Raw genomic sequence first — 21,959 nt, 5'->3', positions numbered from 1 at the left:
TCTGAGGGGGAAGACTGGGCCTCTGCTTAATGTCTCATCTGAAGCAGCACTTCTAACAGTGCAGCACACTGGAGTGCCAGCCTTGATTTGTGCACTCAAGTCCTGGAGTGAGACTTGAACCCACAACCTTCTAACTCAGAAGCAAGAGTGCTACCCACTGAGCCACAGTTGAAACTAGGGAAATTAAGGGATCAGGCAAGAAAGTGGAGTTGATGTGGCAGACCAGCCATGATTTTATTGAAAGGCAGCTTACTCCTGCCTCTTAACATTCTAACACCAGACTCATGTTCAGTGCTCTTAGTTTAATATAGTTTTGAAATTTAATACAGCATAACACAAAAGGTTAGAGATCAGGAGTCATTCTCACACAGAAACAGCATCAGTTTTTTTTTAAAGAACTTTACAAATTTTACTTCAATAAACTTTGAAATTTGTTCTTGTTTTTCAAAATTTGAAAAGAAGTTACTGAATAGAAAATGCTACTAGTTGAGGAAAAATATTCCATCAGTACAGTTGACTGCAGGGTACTGATACAGGCTGGGAAATTAGGCAAACCGCACATGCTTAGATTACACAGCTCTGGGCAAAAAGATTACATGCAAACCCAGACTTTTGTGAGAAACTGAGGCTTTTAACTAAAATCTTTCATGAGGATATTAAAAGATGCAAAAATAGATAAATGTAATTATGCTGTTATGAAATATGCATTTTTAAAAAATATTTTGTTTTAGCTCATTTTGGACATTAGAAATTTCAGTTAAGAAAAATTGTGTACAAAAAGAAATTCAAAATACATTTTCAATGATTTGTAGGAAGCTGCTGGTTCTAGTGGCTATTGTGACACACAGTTCCTTTAGCGCTAAAATGTAGCCAACTACAGGCATAATAGATACTTATAATGAGTTTCCAATGAAACACTATGCTCCCACATACCAAATTTAGTATACAATAGTAAGCCAATAAAACAACTGAAATCAGCAAGCTAACTCTATTATCACCAGATCTGCAAACCAATTATTTTCCAAGCCATTTTCATATGAGCAAGATTCTGCATGATAAAAGTAAAGAATTATTTCAAATATACATCCAATCTACAAGGCATAAAGTAGGGTTAAAAATCAAAACATTCTTTTTTGGTATATCTACACACAGTGCACATTACATAGGAAATCGATAGTTTATATTTGCACCAGATATCTGAATGATGGAGTGCCATGAAGTGGTAGGCCATGAGATTGTACCACAAGGGCAAGTTTCCATTTTGATCGCTCACATTATCACTGTCACAGCCAGAGCGTTTTGGCACGTGGCAGAAAATGGACGGTTTCCTCACTCGACAGGAAGAGCAGATTTAGTGGGGGGCAGGCATGGAAGGACTACACAAGTGATATTTTATTGGGATATTCACTATCTATGTAAATTAGGTTAAATTGAAAAATGTTCCTGAATTGAAAAATATTTCCATCCACTGCAATGTGAAACTCAGTGTTAATAACAACTGATGACAAAAAATTGCCTTTACCTTTTCTATCAGTTTTATGGCCCGATTAATCTACAGAACTATCATGAGCAACAGCCCTGACTTCAGTAGCAGTACTATTATGAGTCAGTTTTACTGGCGACAGATATGAATTCTGTTGCTGGGGGTGCCAAAGACCTTTTGTTTCTAAGTGCAGGTGGGCAGACAGCCCATGCAGGTCAGTAATGTAGTATCTGCTTGTTGGCTGGCCCAGGCTGACACCAACCATCAAGAAAGGATGACTGCCAAGATCAGAAGTCATAATTTACAGCAGACTCTTCAGCGTATCAGAACACCGTTTCTACTTGAAGCAGTTCTGTCATGTTAGGCAGGACCACTTTCAAATTCCCGGGACACCACTTACATCACAATGACTTGCAGGTGACAGAATTTTAACTTTTTCTTCAGAATTAATTATTTTCTTATTGCTTTGTTGAGGTTTGGATTTTTGAAGACAGGCTGTGGGAAGAGGAGCATATCTGCTGTCAGAACAGTGGTAGACATCTGGCAGTGAATTCATCCAAGAGCATATGTGCTGTGGAGCAAAACTTGTATTCTTCCCCTGCCTCTCCATTCCAAGACAGAGAGAGTTGTTTTACAAACAAACGTGCACAATTGGTTTAGTTCAATTCTGGGAGGCATGCCTGAATCAGTCAACAGAAATTTGGACATTAACTGGACAGTAAAACTCTGATACTGCTTTTTTTTCTTTTCTCATCTGCTATGGCTATTCTCTTTAAATTTAAAAAAATGTATTTCCAAAACTTGAGGACTCTAGTGCTACAACACCTGGCCTGCTACTGAGCAGAAGAAAGCTACAATGGAGCTAGATCAGAAATAAACCCTTCACTTGCTCTTATGCAACACCCTGAAACTTCCTTCCTTTAAGTTTACCTAGAAACAAGCAGTGTTGTAAACTTTATGCTCTTATACTACACTCAACTGCCCACTGAAAATGCTCAAATTATATTTACTGGCCTCACTCAGTGAACTAACAATCACTTAAAATTGACAGGATATAATTTAAACATTAAGAGGATAGTAGTGTAATACTCAACTGTAAAAGAAACTCAAGCCAAAAAAAAAAATGCTGTTTTCAGTGCAACCAGAAGGAAAACAAAATCAATTAGTATTCAAAGTTAAAAAGATGCAAAGACAAGTCTCATTTTTTATTCTTTACAAATCTATTGGCTTCTTTTGTTAGTGTATCAATATCTTCATTGCTATCTGAACTTGGCTCCCATTCAGAATCTTCATCAGTAGGGTCCAGATCCTCCTCTTCATCATCAATAAAGCTATCATTCAGGTCATATTCACCATCATCACTCTCATCATCCAGACCGCTTTTACCTAGGAAAAGGAAAAGATTCGCAAATCAATAATTATTGGCAAGAAATATAGTTTTATAGCAGAATATTCACCATATCTCAAGTAAGTGTAGCTACCACTGCAGGAATGCCAAATGAAGAGTTCCCATTAACTGAAAATATTTAGCAACTTTAATCCAACTGGATTTTAAGCTTTCTTCTGTTTGTACTGCAAAGTTGTAATTGTTCTTGGACAATTCAACTCATTGCTTCAAAACTTCCTGAAGTACTTATTGGGTTCAGATGTATGTCTATTTTAAATCTCCCAATACGCATTTAGTGCTGTGCATAGAAATATTAATTAAGGTTCAATAACATTTGGGTTTAGTTATAACATACTGCTTGGCAACTGCTCCTAAATCAGTTGTGTGCATGTATGTGTATATTCACATAGTGGACAACAATGCATATCTACAGAGAGGATACAGACAGAAATGAGCCATTCAGCCCCATGAGCCTGTTCCAGCATTTAATCAGATCATGACTGATCTGTACCTCAACCTGCTTTACCCACATTTGATTCCTATCTATTAATATCCTTATAGTATAAATCTTGGTCTTTAAAATGATTGGATATATTCTTACAAAAGCAAAATATTGCAGAGGCTGGTAATCTGAAATAAAAACAAACTGATAGAAATACTCAGTGGGGCTGGCAGCAACCGTGGAGACAGAAATAGATTTTAAGCAAGTACAGAGGCAGGGGAGGGGCCGAAAGCACAAAAGGGAAGGTCTGCAATTGGATGGAAGGAAGAGCAAATGACAAAAGGGATGATGGTGCAAGGCAAAAGGAGACTGTAGTGGGACAAGCAAAGAAACAAAAAGCTGGATCTAGAGGAGATATAAATGCGAAAAGCAGAATCATCACCACCAGCTGCCATCCAAAAGCAGGAATAAAAAACAAAAAAGTTTGGGGGGGCAGGGGGGAGGGAGAGAAATAGGGGTTATGACGGGAAATTGTTGAACTCAATGCTGATTCCAGAAGGCTGTAAAGTGTATAATGTAAAGATATATTCATACATATGCATAATGTCTGAGACAACGATTAAAAACTAAAGCACAGTATGAACACATTTAAGAAAAATCAAGATTAAAGAAAGGGCATTTGGCTCATTGAAGTACATTACCTCTCCAGTCATACCATCTAATTGTATATTAAATAATCCCAATATTTAGATTAGAGATACAGCACTGAAACAGGCCCTTTGGCCCACCGAGTCTGTGCCGACCATCAACCACCCATTTATACTAATCCTACACTAATCCCATATTCCTACCAAACATCCCCACCTGTCCCTATATTTCCCTACCACCTACCTATACTAGTGACAATTTATAATGGCCAATTTACCCATCAACCTGCAAGTCTTTTGGCTTGTGGGAGGAAACCGGAGCACCCGGAGAAAACCCACGCAGACACAGGGAGAACTTGCAAACTCCACACAGGCAGTACCCGGAATCGAACCCGGGTCCCTGGAGCTGTGAGGCTGCGGTGCTAACCACTGCGCCACTGTGCCTTGTTACGACATTTGGTAGATTAGTTCTCAACATTCAAATAATATTACTGTTCTAAGTTTACTTTTTGCTCATTTCAGTTTGTTTCTTGGTCCTCTCATATCATATTTCAAGCTAAGAATCTGGGTTTACCTTAACTAGATTATTTAATATCGACAAGGTTGCTAGGCAGAACCAAAAGTAATGTTCTGTATCTTTTCTAATTCAAGTATATCTATTTTCTATAGCAAAAACTGAATACAGTATTCCAAGTGTGAACTGAGCAGAACATTGTAAACCCTTCGCATAACTTCTGTAGATTTGTCTGCTATTGTTCTGACTATGTATCTTAGCTATTGGCTTTTTAATCACTTTGTCTGGACATTGAAATTAATGTGTTCACAATTACTCTCAGGTCACTTCTGAAATTTCTTCTCAATTCAATTCCATTCACTGTGTACTGTTTCCCTATTTTTTTTTAAAACAAATTGAACAGTGGAAAACAGGAACGGGGGAAGCCACTCAGCCCCTCATACCTGTTCCATCATTCAATTACATCATGGTTGATTTGTACTTCAACTTCATTTACCCATATTTGATCCTTATCTCTTGATGGCATTATACCTAACAAAATTCTGTTGATCTTGGTCTTGAAAATGTCAATAAATCCCTGGCATTCACAGCCTTTTAGTGTGAGAGATTTCCACTATCCTTTGTGTGGAAAAAGTGCTTCCTGATTGGCTTAGCTACAAGTTTAAGATTGTGCCCCCTTTTTCTGGATCCCCCAGCAGAAGAAACAGCTTCTCTATTCTATCTAATCCTTTTATCAGTGTAAATAACCCAATTACATCAACCCTCAACCAATGAGCCAAGGAAATACAACCTGTCCTCACAATTTAACCCTTTCAGCCAATGCATAATTCTAATGAATCAGCCAATCCGAGGCCAGTATATCCTTCCCAAGGTGCAGAGCCCAAAACTGAATGAAGTGCTCCAGATGGCGTCTGACCAAGACTCTCCACAACTAAGGTATCACTTCCTCCCCTTGATATTCCAACCTCCGAGATAAAGGCCAATATTCATTAGGCTTTTTGATTACTTTTTGCATCTGTGCACTAGTTTTTAGTGATTTGTGTACCTGGACACCCAAATCCCTTTGCTCCTCCACAGTTTCTCCTCTCTTGCCATTAAGAAAATATTCTTGAATCCAAAATAGATGACCCCACACTTTCCCATATTGAACTAGATCTGGCACAGTTTTGCTTACTCACTTAATCTGCCTGTGGCCCTTTGTAACCTCCTGCTCCCATCTTCACAATTACCGTGCCTCCGAATTTAGCATCATCTGCAAACTTGAACAGACAATTCTCTCTTGCTCCATCTAAGTCATTGATTTATATATAGTGAAAAGCTGTGACATCAGTAGATGCCTGGGGAACACCACTTGTCACATTCCACCAATCAGGGTACATTAATTTTATCTCTACTCTCTCTCTCTCCTACCTCCCAACCAATTGCCACTGTTTTCTTCATTTACCATGGTTTCTACCCAATTGTATTATTCATTTTGAAAATCCTTTGCTGCATTCTCAATTGCCATTGCTCTTCCAATTTTTGTAATATCACCAATTTGGACCATCTTATAGTTGGCTTTTGTATCTAGGTCACTTGAATAGATTAGAAACAATAGGGGCCCAAGCAGTCAACAGTTTTTCCAAGAGACGTTACACTTCTTGTGAGTACTCTCTGCTTCCTATTTCTAATCCGTTTCTTAACCACTTGAAATAATCCTGTATTAATCAGATTCAACCTTCTTAGAACCCGGTGGAATTTAAAGAGTACAATTGACTCAGTATCTTAATATCTCCCCTGCAGCTTTCATATGAACTAAAACATCATATTCTTGGTCAATTCATGGCTAAACATTCTATAAGTTGATAAATTTTTTTTAAAAAGGATATGATGCTGCCACTTCCCTCAATCGTACAGTACTGGTCTCCTTATTTAAGGAAGGATGTAAATGCGTTGGAAGCAGTTCAGAGAAGCTTTACTAGACTAATAACTGGAATGGGCAGGTTGTCTTATGAGGAAAGGCTGGACAGGCTAGGCTTGTATCTGCTGGAGTTTAGAAGGGTGAGAGGCGAGTTGATTGAAACATATAAGATCCTGAGGGGTCTTGACAGGGTGGATGTGGAAAGGATGTTTCCCCTTGTGGGAGAATCTAGAACTAGGGATCAGTGTTTAAAAATAAGGGGTCACCCATTTAAGACAGAGATGAGGAGAAATGTTTTCTCTCAGAGGGCCGTGAGTCTTTGGAACTCTCTCAAAAGACAGTGTAAGCAGAGTCTTTGAATATTTTGAAGGCAAAGGTAGATAGGTTCTTGATGAGCAAGGTGGCGAAAGGTTATTGGAAGCAGGTGGGAATGCGGAGTTGCGGTTACAATCAGATCAGCCATGATCTTGTTAAATGGCAGAGCAGGCTCGGGGGGCCGAGTGGCCTACTCCTGTTCGTATGTAGTGGGACAAAAGTAGTATTTTTTTTAAAAAGCAAATGATCACACAAGTTTCTCTTACATTCAATTTCCCTCAGTCGTGACCAGTCCTTTGGGAAGTTTGATAAATTATTAAACCAATGACTTTCTCAACACCATGCAAGGGAAGTCCAGAGAAATAAATACTAGTTCAAATACTATATAAAGAGGCAGAACATAGAAAATGAAAAAGTTGCATTTATATAGTGCTTTTCACAACCTCAGGATGTCCCAAAGTACTGTATAGCCATTGAATTATTTTTGAAGCGTAGTCAATGTGGTAAATGTGGCATTCGATTTGTACACACTGAGGTCCCACCAACAGTAAATGAGATAAGTGACCAGATAATCTATTGGTGTTGGTTCGGGAATGAACATAAAATAAATCTATAAGAGTAATAAAAATAAAATACCTCCTTACCTTTCTGCACAACTTTCCCTTTTGGTCTTCGTAATTCACTTTCTAAAATTAAAATGTTATCACATAAGAGGAACCAAATCTAATATGAACAAAAATTACAGTAATCTGAATGTCAACACAAAATTTAACGACTGTGAAGTGGTAAGTATTTTGCAGGTGATGAGGTTGTGTCATCCATTGAATCGTTTTCATTTATGATTAACTACAATGGATAATTTTATCACTTGCAAGACTCCATACTACAGTGGGTTAAGCGTGTTACTCATCTTTAGAGCCTGTGTTTGAATTTTTTACTGATGAAAATCTCTCTGCTAGCTTTAAGCAACTATATGGAATGGGGCTTTGGCAGTCTTGACTCAATCCTGTTGGCCATGGGCAAAAAGCATAAAATTGGCCCTAACTTGGCAGTAACTGGCAATCTCCCTCAGAGAAGCTGTAAAGATGGATCGTGTGGAGAGATGGAAAAATATCATGATTGATACAGTATGGACTGTTGTACTGAAGATGAGGTTAAGTTACCCTGTTGGAGAATTACTCGACATCTGGCTGCAATATACTTGGCCTGGGAGTGCTTGATTCGGCAACTGAGTGCTTAAATAAAAAGGTTCCACTCCTCTATGCTGCCATTCCTTTCACTGTTCAGTATCATCTAATAATTCTTCATAATATCCTGATCATATTTTTAGTGGTGTCTCTCACATGCTCACCACCATGGTGGTGTTATTTATTTTAACTTTCAAGTGTATGAAAAGAAAATCCTTATGGGGAATGAAATTAATTACCATTCCCTTAAAATAAAGTGCACATCTATATATATTACAAGTTAAATATGTTACTTTACATAGTTATAATAAATGAAAAATTGAATTCCTATATATCCAGAATTAAAATAGATGTTTGAAATAGAAATTAATGAAGTTGTTTAGTTGCTGCACTGTACCCACAAAAAATTCTATGAATACGTAACTGCAAACTTTGAAAAATAATTCACAATTTCCAATTCCCATCAAATCCATCTAGATTTATCATAATGCTAAAAAAAAGTTAATTCCTTTTCATAGCAAGAAGTCCTAAATTAATTTCTGAAGTTGCCGCATAAACTACTATAAAGCAGTAACTCAAATTTTTGTTTTATATTGCCCCCGGACCATAAAGGCTCCATTCACTGGAGTTTTCACTGAATAACCTGCATCCCAAAACAAAGGTTTTGTACCGATGGTCAAAAGCCTTCAAAAACATCACGTTAACCTTGAACTGAGAAATTTCAGGTAGAAGTCCTGTAGCTTGCTGTTAATAATATTTCCAGCACATTGCTCTCTATAATGTGCAACTCAAAATACGAAGGAAACTTTACAATCATGGACATTGAAAATTCTTTGAGAAATGAGCACTTATGATTGTGTGAAAAAGTTATAGCATTTTGTTCTTATGTGAGGGATACAGATGAAAGCCGAATCCAATTCACAATAAATATACTGAACACTGCAGGAAAAGGAAATATATGTCAAAAATCAAGATACCAATTAAATGCATTGGACTGAATTTTATGCCGCCCCAGTGGGTCGGATGGTGGGGTGAGGGCGGCGTAAAATTGAGCAGGAGGCTTCAGGAGGCCTACCCGCCCCGCTTCTGCCTCTGGCCAAGTTTACAGCGCCGGGCAGGGGGGGGTGGGAAACGGCCCGCCCACCTGGGGCCAATCAAGGCCCTTAAGTGGCCACTTATTGGCCACTTGAGGGCCCTCGCCCACCTCCATGGGTATTTTACCCGAAGCAAGTGGGCGTGCTGGGAACGTGAAAGGCCGCCCAGCGATAGCTGCCAGCCTTTCCGCGGCCCGGGGGGGGGGGGGGGTGCCATGGCAATCAGGCACAGGGTGCCCGATTGAGGGCCCTCCCAACCCACCCCCAGGACCCAAGACGCCCCCCTCTCTGCACAAATGACCACTCCAGCCTCACCAAGAAAAATCCCCCTGGTGAGGCAACCTTACCTTCCCTCCAGGTTCCTTGGCATCGGCTGGGCTGCAGTCCCAGCAGTGGCCACCGCTCCCGGTGGCATTGCTGGGACTAAGAGTAGCCGGCCGCTGATTGGCCAGCAGCTCACAGAGGCGGGACCTCCACCCTCAAGTGGGTGGAAGTCCCACCTCAGGACAATTAAAGCCTGGGGATCCGTAAAATACAGGACGGATCCCCGGGCTAGGCGGAAGCGGGTTCACCACCGACTTTCACGTCAGTGGCGAATTCCCATCTACCCAAGGTAAAATTCAGCCCATTAAGTTTGCGGGATACAGAAATCAATGTTACCTGGAGGCTGTGTGTGCTTGTATTCCTTCTTGTGCTGTAGGTTTTTCCTACAAAAAGGGAAAACACATTTTAATCTACCATTAATTAAACACAATACATGTGATAAAATGGTGGTGTGTTTCACTCTATTAACCTTTTCAGAACCTCAGTAGGATTATTTAGTCAGAGAATAGAGTGGTTAAAAATGTTCTCTCACTACATTTTTCTAGTTTTATTTTATAACACTCAGTTTTCTTGCCAACTTTCCTCATACTTCTATTCGGAAGGCAGTTTACCCGTTGGAGCAAGGTTCCAATCTCACCCAAAAGACTTACATAGAGGGTTTTCATAGGCTGTGTGACGATGGAGGGCATCACAACCAAAGCACTATTTTTGCAGATTTTATCTAGAAGAAAATTAGCAAGCAAAATTATAGTGATGTTTCATAAGCAGGAGCTGGACCTGTTTCTGTTCGAGGTGGACATCACCTCTTGCAAAAGGTAGGTACTTCAGGGAATTCAGAGCCATAGTAATCTCCTGGAGCAGTTTTGAAACCCTTGAGTCAGAGATAAATTTCCCAGATTTGCCCCCAAATTGGCCTGGGTGTTTATCTGTTTTTTACGCCTCTCCCAGGAGATTGCATGGCTTGTGGGTGGGTTGAGAGTATATACACAGTGATATAAAACACATCACAAATTGTGCGAAACAGGCTAGATAGACCAGTTGAGTCTTTAGCTGTTTGTAGAACTATTCTTAATCTTGTCAATATTTTATCAACACTGCTTTACAAAGGTGCATTACATAAACAACTTGTGTCTCCTTGCAGCTACTGTTTTATATTGGGATACACTGAGAAATTCTGTATGAAAGGCTAATGTGCCAATTTTGAAGCTGAAGTCAATCAGCATGAAACTGAATGTTTCAACTGCTCAATGAACTAGTTTGTAGGGATTGATTTTAATTTTACACTGTATGCTATAATAGATGGGTTTCTTTTGAAAGTGGGCAAGCATATCCGTTATAATCTACAAACTGCTATGGAGCAATTAACAAATTAGGAACTGCTACACAGGTGGAAAATAAAGGTCTTCAAATAGCCATTTCTACAAAAGGGATGCAGTTATTCCAAGGCAGTAATTGTTCCCCTTGTTAATGGCACCATAATGATTTGTGGACTAAAACGGATATATGTGGCCACTATTCAAAAGAAACCCATCTATCAAGTCACCCACAGAGTGGCAACCATAAAGTGGCAATCGAGTGTGATTGTATAGGCTGGATTGCAAAGACACTAACTCCTGACGCCGATCGGCCAGGCATCTTTGTGCCTGTGCATACGGCTTGCACTGCGCCCGTCGGCATGTGAGCAGTTTCTCTCACCACTGACTTCATTGGTGTTCGCCCATTTACTCATACTGGTACTGGCTTGTGCCTGCGGTTGGTGATGTCATCACACTTGCTGCCTGCAGCTACCCCCCACTCCCTCCACTGCTTCTTACTTGTCCCTCTCCAGAGCTGCTGTCTCCACTTCTCTTTCATTTACAGGCAATCCCGGACCAGTTCCCATTTCTCCTCCATTTACAGACTCCCCCTGTGCTTTCTAGCCAAGGTGAACCAGGAACTGCTCCACCCCCACCCCTCTCCTTCTCTCATTGTTTTGCCTGAGCTTGGTGACTGCAGCTATCTAGGGCATTGCAGACTTTGATGTCACAGGCACTGCAACTACATGTGCGGATATTTCACCCACTGTTGATTTTATACATGTTGGCATCCTTCCGTCTACGAAGGATGATGGGCACACAGCAAACAATCCATTGAGGTGGGGTGTCTTCTCTTGGTGCACCTTTGCTGATGGCGGTGAAGGCCAATCCTTGAGAGGCAGGTTCTGCCACAAGTGCTGCAGGTGAAGCTGCCAAGTGATGCTGCGAGTTGTTTTCAGCATTGGCACTTGTTGCCAAGCTGCTGTAACCACTGGTTGTCGTGGTAGTGCACAGGATGTAACGCTATTTCCCTCTTTCACCAGCTAGTGACTCCCAAGTGCAATAGTCGACATTTAGAGCCTTCATGTCATGCTTGCAAGCATCATTGAAGTGGTACTTTGGGAGCCCCAATGGTCGTCTGGCCCCAGCTACCTCACCATTCAGAAGGTCCTTGGGTATATGACCGTCTTCCATCCTGCAGTTGTGTTCGATCCACCGAAGCCACCTGTCTGATTAATGCCAACAGATTGGGAGCTCTGCCTTTGAGATGACTACTGCATTTGTGATTTTGTCCTGCCAGGATATACCCATAATGTGCTGCAGACAGTGGAGATGGGAATTATCGAGCTTCTTTTCCTGGTAGCTGTAAATCGCCCATGTTTTACAGCCATATAGCAAGGTGCTGAGAACACAGGTCTTATAAACCTTCAGCTTGGTCCTAAGAGTCAGCTTGGTGTTATCCCATGTGTGTTTTGCGAGTCGGCCAAAGGTGGTAGCAGCTTTCCCTATGTGTGTATTGAGCTCTGCATCAAGGGATAGATTGTCTGTCACCCTGGACCCAAGGTAGCAGAATTTGCTAACCACTTCCAATGGGGTGTTATTTAGTGAGATTGGGGCAGAGATGCAACATCTTGTCCCATGACCATGCTTTTCTTGACGCTTATTGTCACGGAAAAACAAGTTACAGGCATGGGACAAACAGTCTATGAATTTCCATGTGAGCAATTAGCACAGCATCATGAGCGTACTCCCGTAAGTCGGACATCTCCCAGTCTGCGCTTGATTTTATACAACTGGTATTTGTATAGCACATTAACATATATAAAATGAAATCAACAATGAAAAAAAAACACAACTTTAGTAAGAGGGAATTTTCTCTCTTGGGTTCCAAAGAATTGCTTGTTTGATATGTCATTCAGTAGTTATGAGCGAATCTTGGAAGAGCTCAACTCAGAATTCCCTACAATGGATCTCATAAAACTGATCAATAAAAAGGAAGATAGCTTTAAATGTGACTTTGGACTTTTTTTTAAACATGCTAATTGTTGTAGTATAAATTACTGACCTATAGCAAGCAGTACCAAAAGGACACTCTGGTCTGTCATCATCTTCCTCCCCATCTGTTGAGTCTTCATAATCAGCATCACCAGGGTGACTCAACTCTTGAAAATGAACTGGATTTTTCCTGTGGGTGCAAAAGTGGAACTGTTAAAAAGATGCACTGAACTTGTACTCCTTTTAACATAACCTTCTGGCATTTTTATAATATGAAAATGTCTGAATGGTCTGAAATATTTTGGATGTTATGAGGTAACTAAAACCTACAGATATAGTTAGAATCAGCAATAGTTACACCAGTGAGAACGTTTCTAAATGTGAAGCTTTTGCCACATGGAGAATCTATTTGCTAAAATAGACTCAGTTCAACAATGTATATTCAATTGGATAGTGAGAGTATGCACACTTCTGGTTTATTATAAATCCTTGGTCAATGTAACATAATCAGAAGAAGAATTAACAGCAGGAGAAATCATTACTAAACAGTTCAAAGATGTGGTGAACTCTCACTCTCGACTCAAATGCATCCATTATCCCAATCAGGAAACATCACACAGCCAATGAAAAGCAAAGCAGTAACAAAATCTTCCATTAACTGGCTTTGTACAAAGGGTTATTTGGTATGAAAGGAAGGTTAAAATGATCAAATGAAACAGAAACTGCAAAGATGCCAACACTGACTTAATTAGAAACAGATAGTCCAGCAAACTATGTGTTGGTTTTCCCATTTCGAATCTTCCAAACTATCCAAATCTAACATCAGATTTTTTCCAAAGAAATCGAGTGCAGAATGAGTTTAAAAATTATGTTCAAGCTATAAATATTTCTGCCTTTTTAGAAGCGTTAAGGAGTTTTAAATGGCTGTTTGCAGCAAATTCAAACTGATAAAACACACACACACAAAATTTTTCTCAATCGGCAATGTGTACAGGATCTCAAACTCATTCCCGCTTCAGTCTTTCAGCAGACATTCCAACCCTCAAATAATTGAGAGGTAACTACATTTGTACAGCAATCTCTCAAGAGGCCCAGGATGGACTTTTGAAACTCCAAGGAATTGCAACTACAGTCTCCATGTTAACTTTGTTTTAATTTCTTTTCATTTTTCTCTCTACGGTTCTATTCTTTCGCCTCTTCAATATTTTTCTTTCTCTTCACTTCTGCTCACTTTCTTCTTTAAAAACACCCATCTAATTTATTTCATTATGGTTCCAAATTATACTGAGTATTTCAGATTGGTCTTGCCTTCGCAGTCTATTCTTTATTCTTTCATAGGATGAGTATCACTGGCAAGGCCAGCATTTGTTGCCCATCCCTAATTGCCCACGAGAAGGTGCTGTGCTGCCTTCTTGAACCACTGCAGTCCATGTGGTGTAGGTACACCCACAGTGCAGTTAGGAAGGGAGTTCCAGGATTTTGACCCAGCGACATTGAACGGTGATATATTTCCAAGTCAGCATGGTGTGTGGCTTGGAAGGGAAATTTACAGGTGGTGGTAGAGTTTGTGAATTTGGAAGGTGCTGTCAAAGGAGCCTTGGGTGCGTTGCTGCAGTGCATCTTGTAGATGGTACACACTGCTGCCACTGAGTATTAGTGGTTGAGGGAGTGAATGTTTAAGGTGGTGAATGGGGCTGCTTTGCCCTGAATGGTGTCGAGCTTCTTGAGCGTTGTTGGAGTTGTACTCATCCAGACAAGTGGAGAGTATTCCATCACGCTCCTGACTTATGCCTTCTAGATGGTGGAAAGGCTTTGGGGAGTCAGGAGGTGAGTTACTCACTGCAGAATTTCCAGCTTCTGATCTGCTCTTGTAGCCACAGTATTTATATGGCTGGTCCAGTATCGCTTCTGGTCAATGGTAACACCCAGGATGTTGATAGTGGGGGATTCAGTGATGGTATTGCCATCGAATGTCAAGGACAGATGGTTGGATTCTCTTTTGTTGGAGATGGTTATTGCCTGGCACTTCTGTGGCATGAATGTACTTGCCACTTATCAGCTCAAGCTTGAATGTTAGCCAGGTGTGGGCATGGATAAGTAGCCCATGTGCTACTTATTGCAGTAATTTTATTACCCAATTTGATTACTTGCATTTATAACCTATTTTCTGTGCCATTTCTTTGGACTTTAAAAGATTCTTCCTACCACACTACCTAACCTCATCTATAACTTTATGGAACTATATCGCCATTCCTTCATTGTCGCTGGGTCAAAATCCTGGAACTCCCTTCCTAACAGCACTGTTGGTGTACCTACACCCCAAGGACTGCAGTGGTTCAAGGCAGCAGCTCACAACCACCTTCTCAATGGCAATTAGGGATGGGCAATAAATGCTGGACTTGCCAGCGACACCCACATCCCCTGAACGAATATAAAAAAAAATTGTCTTCTATTCTTCTGAATTGTCTTGTGCTGATTCACTGAATTTTATTTGCATAACTTTCCAGATATGCATAATTCTAGAATGTGATCTTTATCTTATAACTAAAGATTTTTTTTTTTTAAAAACAGGGACAGTTGGGAACAGTTGCTTTAAGACACTGATCCCTTGTGGAGAAGACAATATGATGTGCATTTTTGGCAGGTACAACTAGAGAGAACTTTGTAGGCAGTCAGTCAAAAAACCATGTGAGTGACTATTGAAGCTTGAAGTTTTCAAGGTCTTTCAATAACCAGCAGTATGTGACCACTGGAACCAAATTCTTTTTATCTTATTTCTTTCTTTAATCAGATCCAATTGTGTATGTCTCAGTTCCACCACTGCAAATGATCATAAGAGAACCCATGATTAAAAGCAGTGAGGTATTAAAGATTAGGACATAACATAATTCACACTGGAACTGTAAAACATTTGAGACACCTTCGGCATCCAGGTAAAATTCATGTGATGAACTGGAACAGGAGACATTACTGAATAAAATGCACATTTACAGAATGTTAATGGGTTAGAAAGCTGGAGTTTTACAGCATGAAGCCCAAAGGTTAAGCTGCTGTTTCAAAAAAAAAACACTTGTAAACAAAACAAAGCATCCTATTGCTGGGCCTCGCATTTTGAATTGTATCAGCCTTTTTTTTTTAAGAATTCATTCTCAGAATGTGGGTCTCATTGGCAAGGCTAGCGCTTCTTGCTCATCCCTAGGCCATTTCAACAGGCAGTTAAGAGTTAACCACCTTGCTCTCTCACCCCTTCTTTCATTCCTATTCCCTTTGCCATCACCCACTCTTTCCCACATCCTTTCTCGCTTCTGCTGCCACCACTGCAGCTTGCTATTGCACCCAATTCTCCTTATCCCTTCCGTTAGAATCCCTATCTACGTTATCTACAGCTGTGCATCCTTATCCCATGCTTCTATATTCTATATATCCTATGCACCCGCAGCAGCCTGAAAGGAAACTCTCAGATCTATCGCTGACCACACATATCTGCCTGCCAATAATCTCCTGCTACTTGACCCACCCTAACCGCAAGAGACAAGCCTCCTCCCTCTCTCACTTGTACTTAGTCCTAGTTTAGTTGGCAGTTCCTTCTCCCTCCTGTGCCCAACCACACTCAGTACCACTCAAATATCATCCACCCAGAAGGCTGCTCCATGTCTTCACTGGAATTCCAGAAATCTGATTTTAAACTACTATTTCTAACTCTGTGAAGAGTCAGTCTTGATATCAATCATAATGGTTATAGGTCATATGCAGGTGTATTCTGGGAGCTATAACCTGGTAGCCTGAGTGTCTCGTGCCAACACTAACTGGTCTGGGAACTTGCACGGACTTGTAACTCTGGTTTCACTTACACACAGTCTCCATTCCTAGAGGCATTGCATTACCAAGCTTAATCATTTTCTTATGAACTGTGGAGTTTATGTCTCTATCATGTTACAAACTATCTCCAGTAGTAAGTAATCAGCATAGCAGAGAAGCCAAAAAGGATTTCCAAAAAAAATTTTGAATTGTTTCTCAATTCCTTTCCTTCAGTGGTAAATTTTGCTGAATACTCATACTTAAATCGCTGTTTTCACATGTCCTCAGCAGTTACTATTGAAGTTTATATAGTTTTTTTAACATTTGATTGGCGATTTCCCCAAATCTTCACGTGATCTGTTTCTGTTGGTTAAAACCAAAAATGTGCATTTGGAAGATATGATGGATACAGCTATATGAAATGCACATGATTTTTTACGTACATATCTCTTTATATATATAGATTTCTGATACCTGTAACAGTTACTTCCATACATGCAAGGGGCTCTCCGAGGCTTCTTCTGCTCTATACTTTGAAAAGCACTTGCACCTTCTGCTGGTTCTGGCTCATCAGGTTTTGGACTGTGTGTGTGTGTGGTTTCAGATTCTTGCTCGCCTCCTCTGCTTACTCGTTGCACTTCCTCCTCCTCCTCTTTACGACTCACTACCCAGTCACTTACTTCATGCGATTGATGCGAGCCATGATTATGTTGGCTTTTGTCTTCATCAGTGTCATCGAGCCTCCAGTCGTCATTAGCCTTAGAAGGTGCAATGAGTTTGTTCTTCATTTCCTCTTTGCCTTTCACATTAGTGGAATTTGCGCCAAGAGTATTCTCTTTAGTATTGTTCTAGGAGAGATAGAATTGCAACCATCTATTTACTTCCTCTGCATAGAATTAAACAAATTGCAACAGCAGACACTTTAATCTGAAATAAAAACAAACACTCAGCAGGTCAGGCAGCACCTTTGGATGGAAGATCGATGACCTTTTGTCAAAACTGGACAAATTAGAGATGTAACACGTTTTAAGCAAGTACAGAGGCAGGAAAGGGGTGGGTGTGAACTTAATACAAGAAAATGAAAATCAATGACAGAACCACAAATCAGACCAGAGTTTGAAAGCAAAAGACTGGCTACACCGAAAAGGCCAATCTTTTATTATATTTCTAGCATTTATCATCTTTCTCTTCATCATAGTTCACTGCTGCCAAGTTAGTCATGACAACCAGTCAAAACAAAATTAACATATACAAATTAACGCAGCTTGCTTGCTGATGCAGGGTACACACCTGAAGCATCAAAAATTATATTTTATCTTTACAGATAGTGACTGGCCTGCTATACATTTCCAGCATGTTAAGCTTTTACTTAAAACCTGCAGTTTTTCCATTTTAAATAATGAAAACTGATGCTTTAAAAACACTCAACTAAATTTACAATGCTTATTAATTTGCTTCCATTAAAAAAGAGGATTAAATTACTCCTCCTAAAACTTCCTTACTATTTAAGGTTTAATTTTTGCAAGTTGCAAACTCAGGGAATGAAATGCAAAGAAATAGTGAATCCTTAGTCAGAATCATAACTGCACAGAAGGAGGCCATTCAGCCCATCGAGTCCATGCCATACTTCAAGAATGATAGAGAAACATCCCTGATTAAGTAGGAAATGGAATATAGTCTTAGGGTTGATGAGAGACAGAATTGTCCAGCTGCAACAGAAGTCCTGAAAATGAACTTGAAATCAGTCCAAGCTTGTAGAGGTAGAGATGTTGCTCATTCATATCATTAATATTGAAGTTAAAAATGAAGGGAGTAAATTAAGCCTTTTCATTACTAAATCCCAAAGAGGAATTTTAGTAGTCTTACCTTGCTTTGTTCTTCATCTTCATTTGGTTCTGTTTTCTTCCTTCTACTCTTTTTCTCCTGTGGTTGATCTGTTGCTTCATTTTCTTTAACATTCTCAAAGGACTCGTGTCTCTTTCTTCCTGGTTGGGTTACCTGAGTTTGGGTCTGATCCACATCACTTTTTCCTCTTCCCCGTCCCCTTACGTTACCTAAAGCAAGATAAAGATATACAAATTATGAACCAAAGTCTTGATAAAACACTGCAAAAATAATTCTATGTGCACTAAAGCAAACAGGGCAAGTTATTTATTAACAGATAATTGTCCCCTACAAATTCTACTATTTCCACAATAAATGCACAATAGAACAGATTCGTTTACAGCAATACTGGAAGGAATTGTCTTGTTGAGAGGACATCACAATCATCATATAGTTTCCATAATGTGGACATAGTTGTATTACTATCTAATAGAATTTACAAATTATGATTGTGTCATATGATTGCATAACAATAAATTTATTAACAATGCAACAGTTTAAATGCTGCTAATCTCGATTAGAGATATCAGGAACACAAGTATCGAGTATCATGGTATATCATTATGCCACAAGAACATCCAACAGAAACTGACTACCTAGAACAACTTGCATTTCTGTACTTTTTACATGCAGAGCCACATCTTAGAACACTTTATAGGGAGAGAGAAAAGGGTAAAGAAAGGTATGGGGGGGGTGGGGGGAAAGAGGGGCTAGTGGTTGCTGATTTTCCCCATTGCATAGAGATTTACTTTTTGTAACTGGGGTACTTACTTGTCTACCTGCAGCAAAGATTTCCCATCCCACAAAAGAACCAAACATACTTCCCTGTTATCTTTAGAACTTGGAAATAAGTTTAATTTACTGGGTATATACACCCCTCTCCCTTCAATAGCGCAAAGTGCAAACCATGATCAATGCCAAGGAAAAGTTTAAAAATACATTTTCTCCTTTCTTTTATGTTCCAGCCATTTGCCTGAAGTAAATTCTCCAGAGGCTATCTCACCAAGCTGTAAGCTATTTCATGAGCTTGGAAACCTAAAACCTAAGAGCACCTGTTATTGATGATGTTTAACCCACAGGAAGGAATGCTGAAAATTCATCTGCATTGGATGTTCTGATTAAGCTATGGCTGAGAGGAATACCTAGATTCTCAGCATAACTTAAAAATATTACATCTGATGTTCAGATTGCAGCTGATAACTAACTACCATGTAGTAAATTATTAGTGAGCATTGTAGCTTTTTAAAACATTTACATGTAAATTACTAGCTTATTTTGGCAAGTAAAAATCTAACTCTAAGCAAATAATAGATTTTCTTTTGTTTTGGTTTTTGATAAAATCATTAAGACAAAGAGTTTGTGGATGGGCATCAATAAGATTTTTCAGGATGCTATACTAAGTTAACAAAAGGTAGTGCATCCATGCAGGGATCAGTTCAAAATCCCCCTTTCACAATGTGCCTGTATTTCAAAAGGTAAAAGCTGCCAACAGTACACACAGTTTCAAAATTATTTTTGTCAAAAGCTAACATTGATGGCTCAAGGAAACTAATGAAACAGATGAACAAAAAAATAATTATAGACAGTACAATAACAAGTTTTCTCATTTGACTATGCCATGGATTAAACAATACAAAAACCCTTAGCAATGGAAAATCCATTAAAACATTCTGATTACTATAAAGTCTGTTACAAAATATAATATTTAGTCCAAGTGGAATAGTATTACAGATTATCTGTAATTTTAATCCAGTAAAAAGGTAGCTCCATATTTAGTTTTACAGGTAAAAGGAAAGCCTGCAAATGAACATAATATCAGTTATAAATAGCTGGACACATTGTAAGACAAGATTAATTATCACCATTGGTTAACTTTTCTAGGGAGAAAAAACAGTTTGCTCTTTAGCAAAGGGGCAGGGGACTTGCGAGGGATTTCAGTTTTCTTTAAATATAGGTTAAGTGTTTAAAGTATAATGCAAACACCACAATTTTATTTTAATAAATTGAATAAATGACATATAATCCTTTTCTCAACATTTACCCATCAAGACAGAACAACATTTGCGTGGAAATATCACTTTGCTCAACACTAATTACATGGTTATAGTGTTTCCAGTTACACAAACTGATTCGGAAAACGCACTTGTTCTCATACTTTCCAATGTACCTATCAACACTAATCCATATAGAGTCACAATCTGAGCCATTGCTCAGTTCAATTACTATTCTGTGAGGAATCCTGCAAAAACACAGAACCCACTAATTAAGAACAAGAGCCAGTTCTTTTTTAAACGTTGAAAGATAAAGACACTGTAGATATACCCAGTTATTGGCCTTAAACTGTAATTGAAAAACTAGAAAACACAAATACAAAACTGGAAATCTTTGTGAAAGACCATAGTTTAATCAAATTCTCTCATTGGCCACATGCTGTTGCAATGGCATACAACATTAACTGTGTTTGATAGACATCTTAATTCATTGACTCCTTTCAAAGAGTTGAATGAATATCTTATTAACTAAAGGGTGGAAGATTATAACGATTAGACAGATGTATAAACCTTTCACAAAGAGCTGGATGAATATCTCATTTAGTAACAGCCTGCAGATGAGAAGAATCAGACAGACATAGGCAAATACTCTTGGATACACTGTTGTTCCTGTGCTGCTGGAATAACGTCAAAGTGACTGGCCAGGTAAATAATGAAAACTGTAAAGTTAGCCTGATACCCTGGAGTTTTTGTTCATCAACTGCAGAGTTAGGGAGAAAAATGACAGCTTAATTCTCTTGGAAGAAGTTTCACCTGTGGATTCACCATCCCTAGGAAATTAATTGAATTGGGCAAAACCTGTAAAAATGTAAATTGCTTACATGCTCTGTTGAAAGGAAGAGGCTCAATGGGACATTTGCCATTTGTCATGTGCCAAGGGTTGTTTTCAGTGAATTCAAATGGATTACTTTGAACAATTATCAGTATTCAAGGAGAATTGCTAATTCAATTATATCAACAATTAAAAGAGAAATTAATTCTAGCTAAAGGACACCTTTCTTTAAAAAACAATTGTAAATTAATTTAATTCAATTCGGGATCCATATTACTACTTAAATGAGCACAAATATTAAACAATATGGTTTGTAATTACAATGTTGATAGGCTATGAAATAATGCATAAATATCCATTGGGAAAGACTACAGGAATAAATTTAATATGAAAGTTGGTTCTGACAAAGCTGTCTCCATTTTGAATGCAATGACGACAAGGGGATCAATTTTACCGGCCCCTCGACGTCACAGGTCGCGGCGCGGGGGCCAGTAAAATGCTGCGGGGAGAGACCCGCCTTGACGCGCGACGTCAGGAAGGGCCCGCCGCATATTACCGGCGGCAGGCGGACCTCAGAGCGGCCCCTCCCCCGCCAACAGGCGGCGGGCCCTTCACCTCCATATTAAAATGAGCCCTAACGACATTCAAATTTACCTGCAGACGGCAGCCGTCCCACTCCGATATTACAGCCGTCAGTCGTGTTCCACTCGCCTTTGGAACGCTGCACGGTGTTCTGGACAAGAACCTGGTGGGGAGGGGGGAGCAATAGTATTTTCAGGGCAGGAGGGGTGGAGGACCAGGGAAATCAATTTTAATTGGATGTGGGGATGGTGGGAAGTGGTTGAAGGGCAAAAGATTGAAGGTTGGGGGT

At 39.5% G+C, this 21,959-nt stretch overlaps 1 protein-coding gene across 3 annotated transcripts in view; it reads right to left on the bottom strand.

Annotated features, from left to right (window-relative positions):
- Positions 1–287: 287 nt before the first annotated feature.
- aplf (aprataxin and PNKP like factor) overlaps positions 288–21,959 on the bottom strand; it is a 55,426-nt gene continuing 33,754 nt past the window's right edge. For 2 of the 3 annotated variants that reach the window (XM_068044293.1, XM_068044294.1), the window contains 6 exons: positions 18,248–18,435; positions 16,856–17,229; positions 12,654–12,773; positions 9,630–9,676; positions 7,333–7,374; positions 288–2,869 (listed from right to left, as the gene is read on the bottom strand). In XM_068044293.1, coding sequence (XP_067900394.1) covers positions 2,682–2,869; positions 7,333–7,374; positions 9,630–9,676; positions 12,654–12,773; positions 16,856–17,229; positions 18,248–18,435 — 959 coding nt within the window. In that variant the 3' untranslated portion in view covers positions 288–2,681. Of the gene's footprint in view, positions 2,870–7,324; positions 7,375–9,629; positions 9,677–12,653; positions 12,774–16,855; positions 17,230–18,247; positions 18,436–21,959 lie in introns of all 3 variants that reach the window. The other variant, XM_068044295.1, reaches the window with a different exon arrangement.

This window comes from Heterodontus francisci, chromosome 13 (genome assembly GCF_036365525.1).
Source record: "Heterodontus francisci isolate sHetFra1 chromosome 13, sHetFra1.hap1, whole genome shotgun sequence".
NCBI lineage: Eukaryota > Metazoa > Chordata > Chondrichthyes > Heterodontiformes > Heterodontidae > Heterodontus > Heterodontus francisci.
Note: the sequence above shows the minus strand (reverse complement) of the source record. Positions and strands in the feature narration are given on the sequence as shown.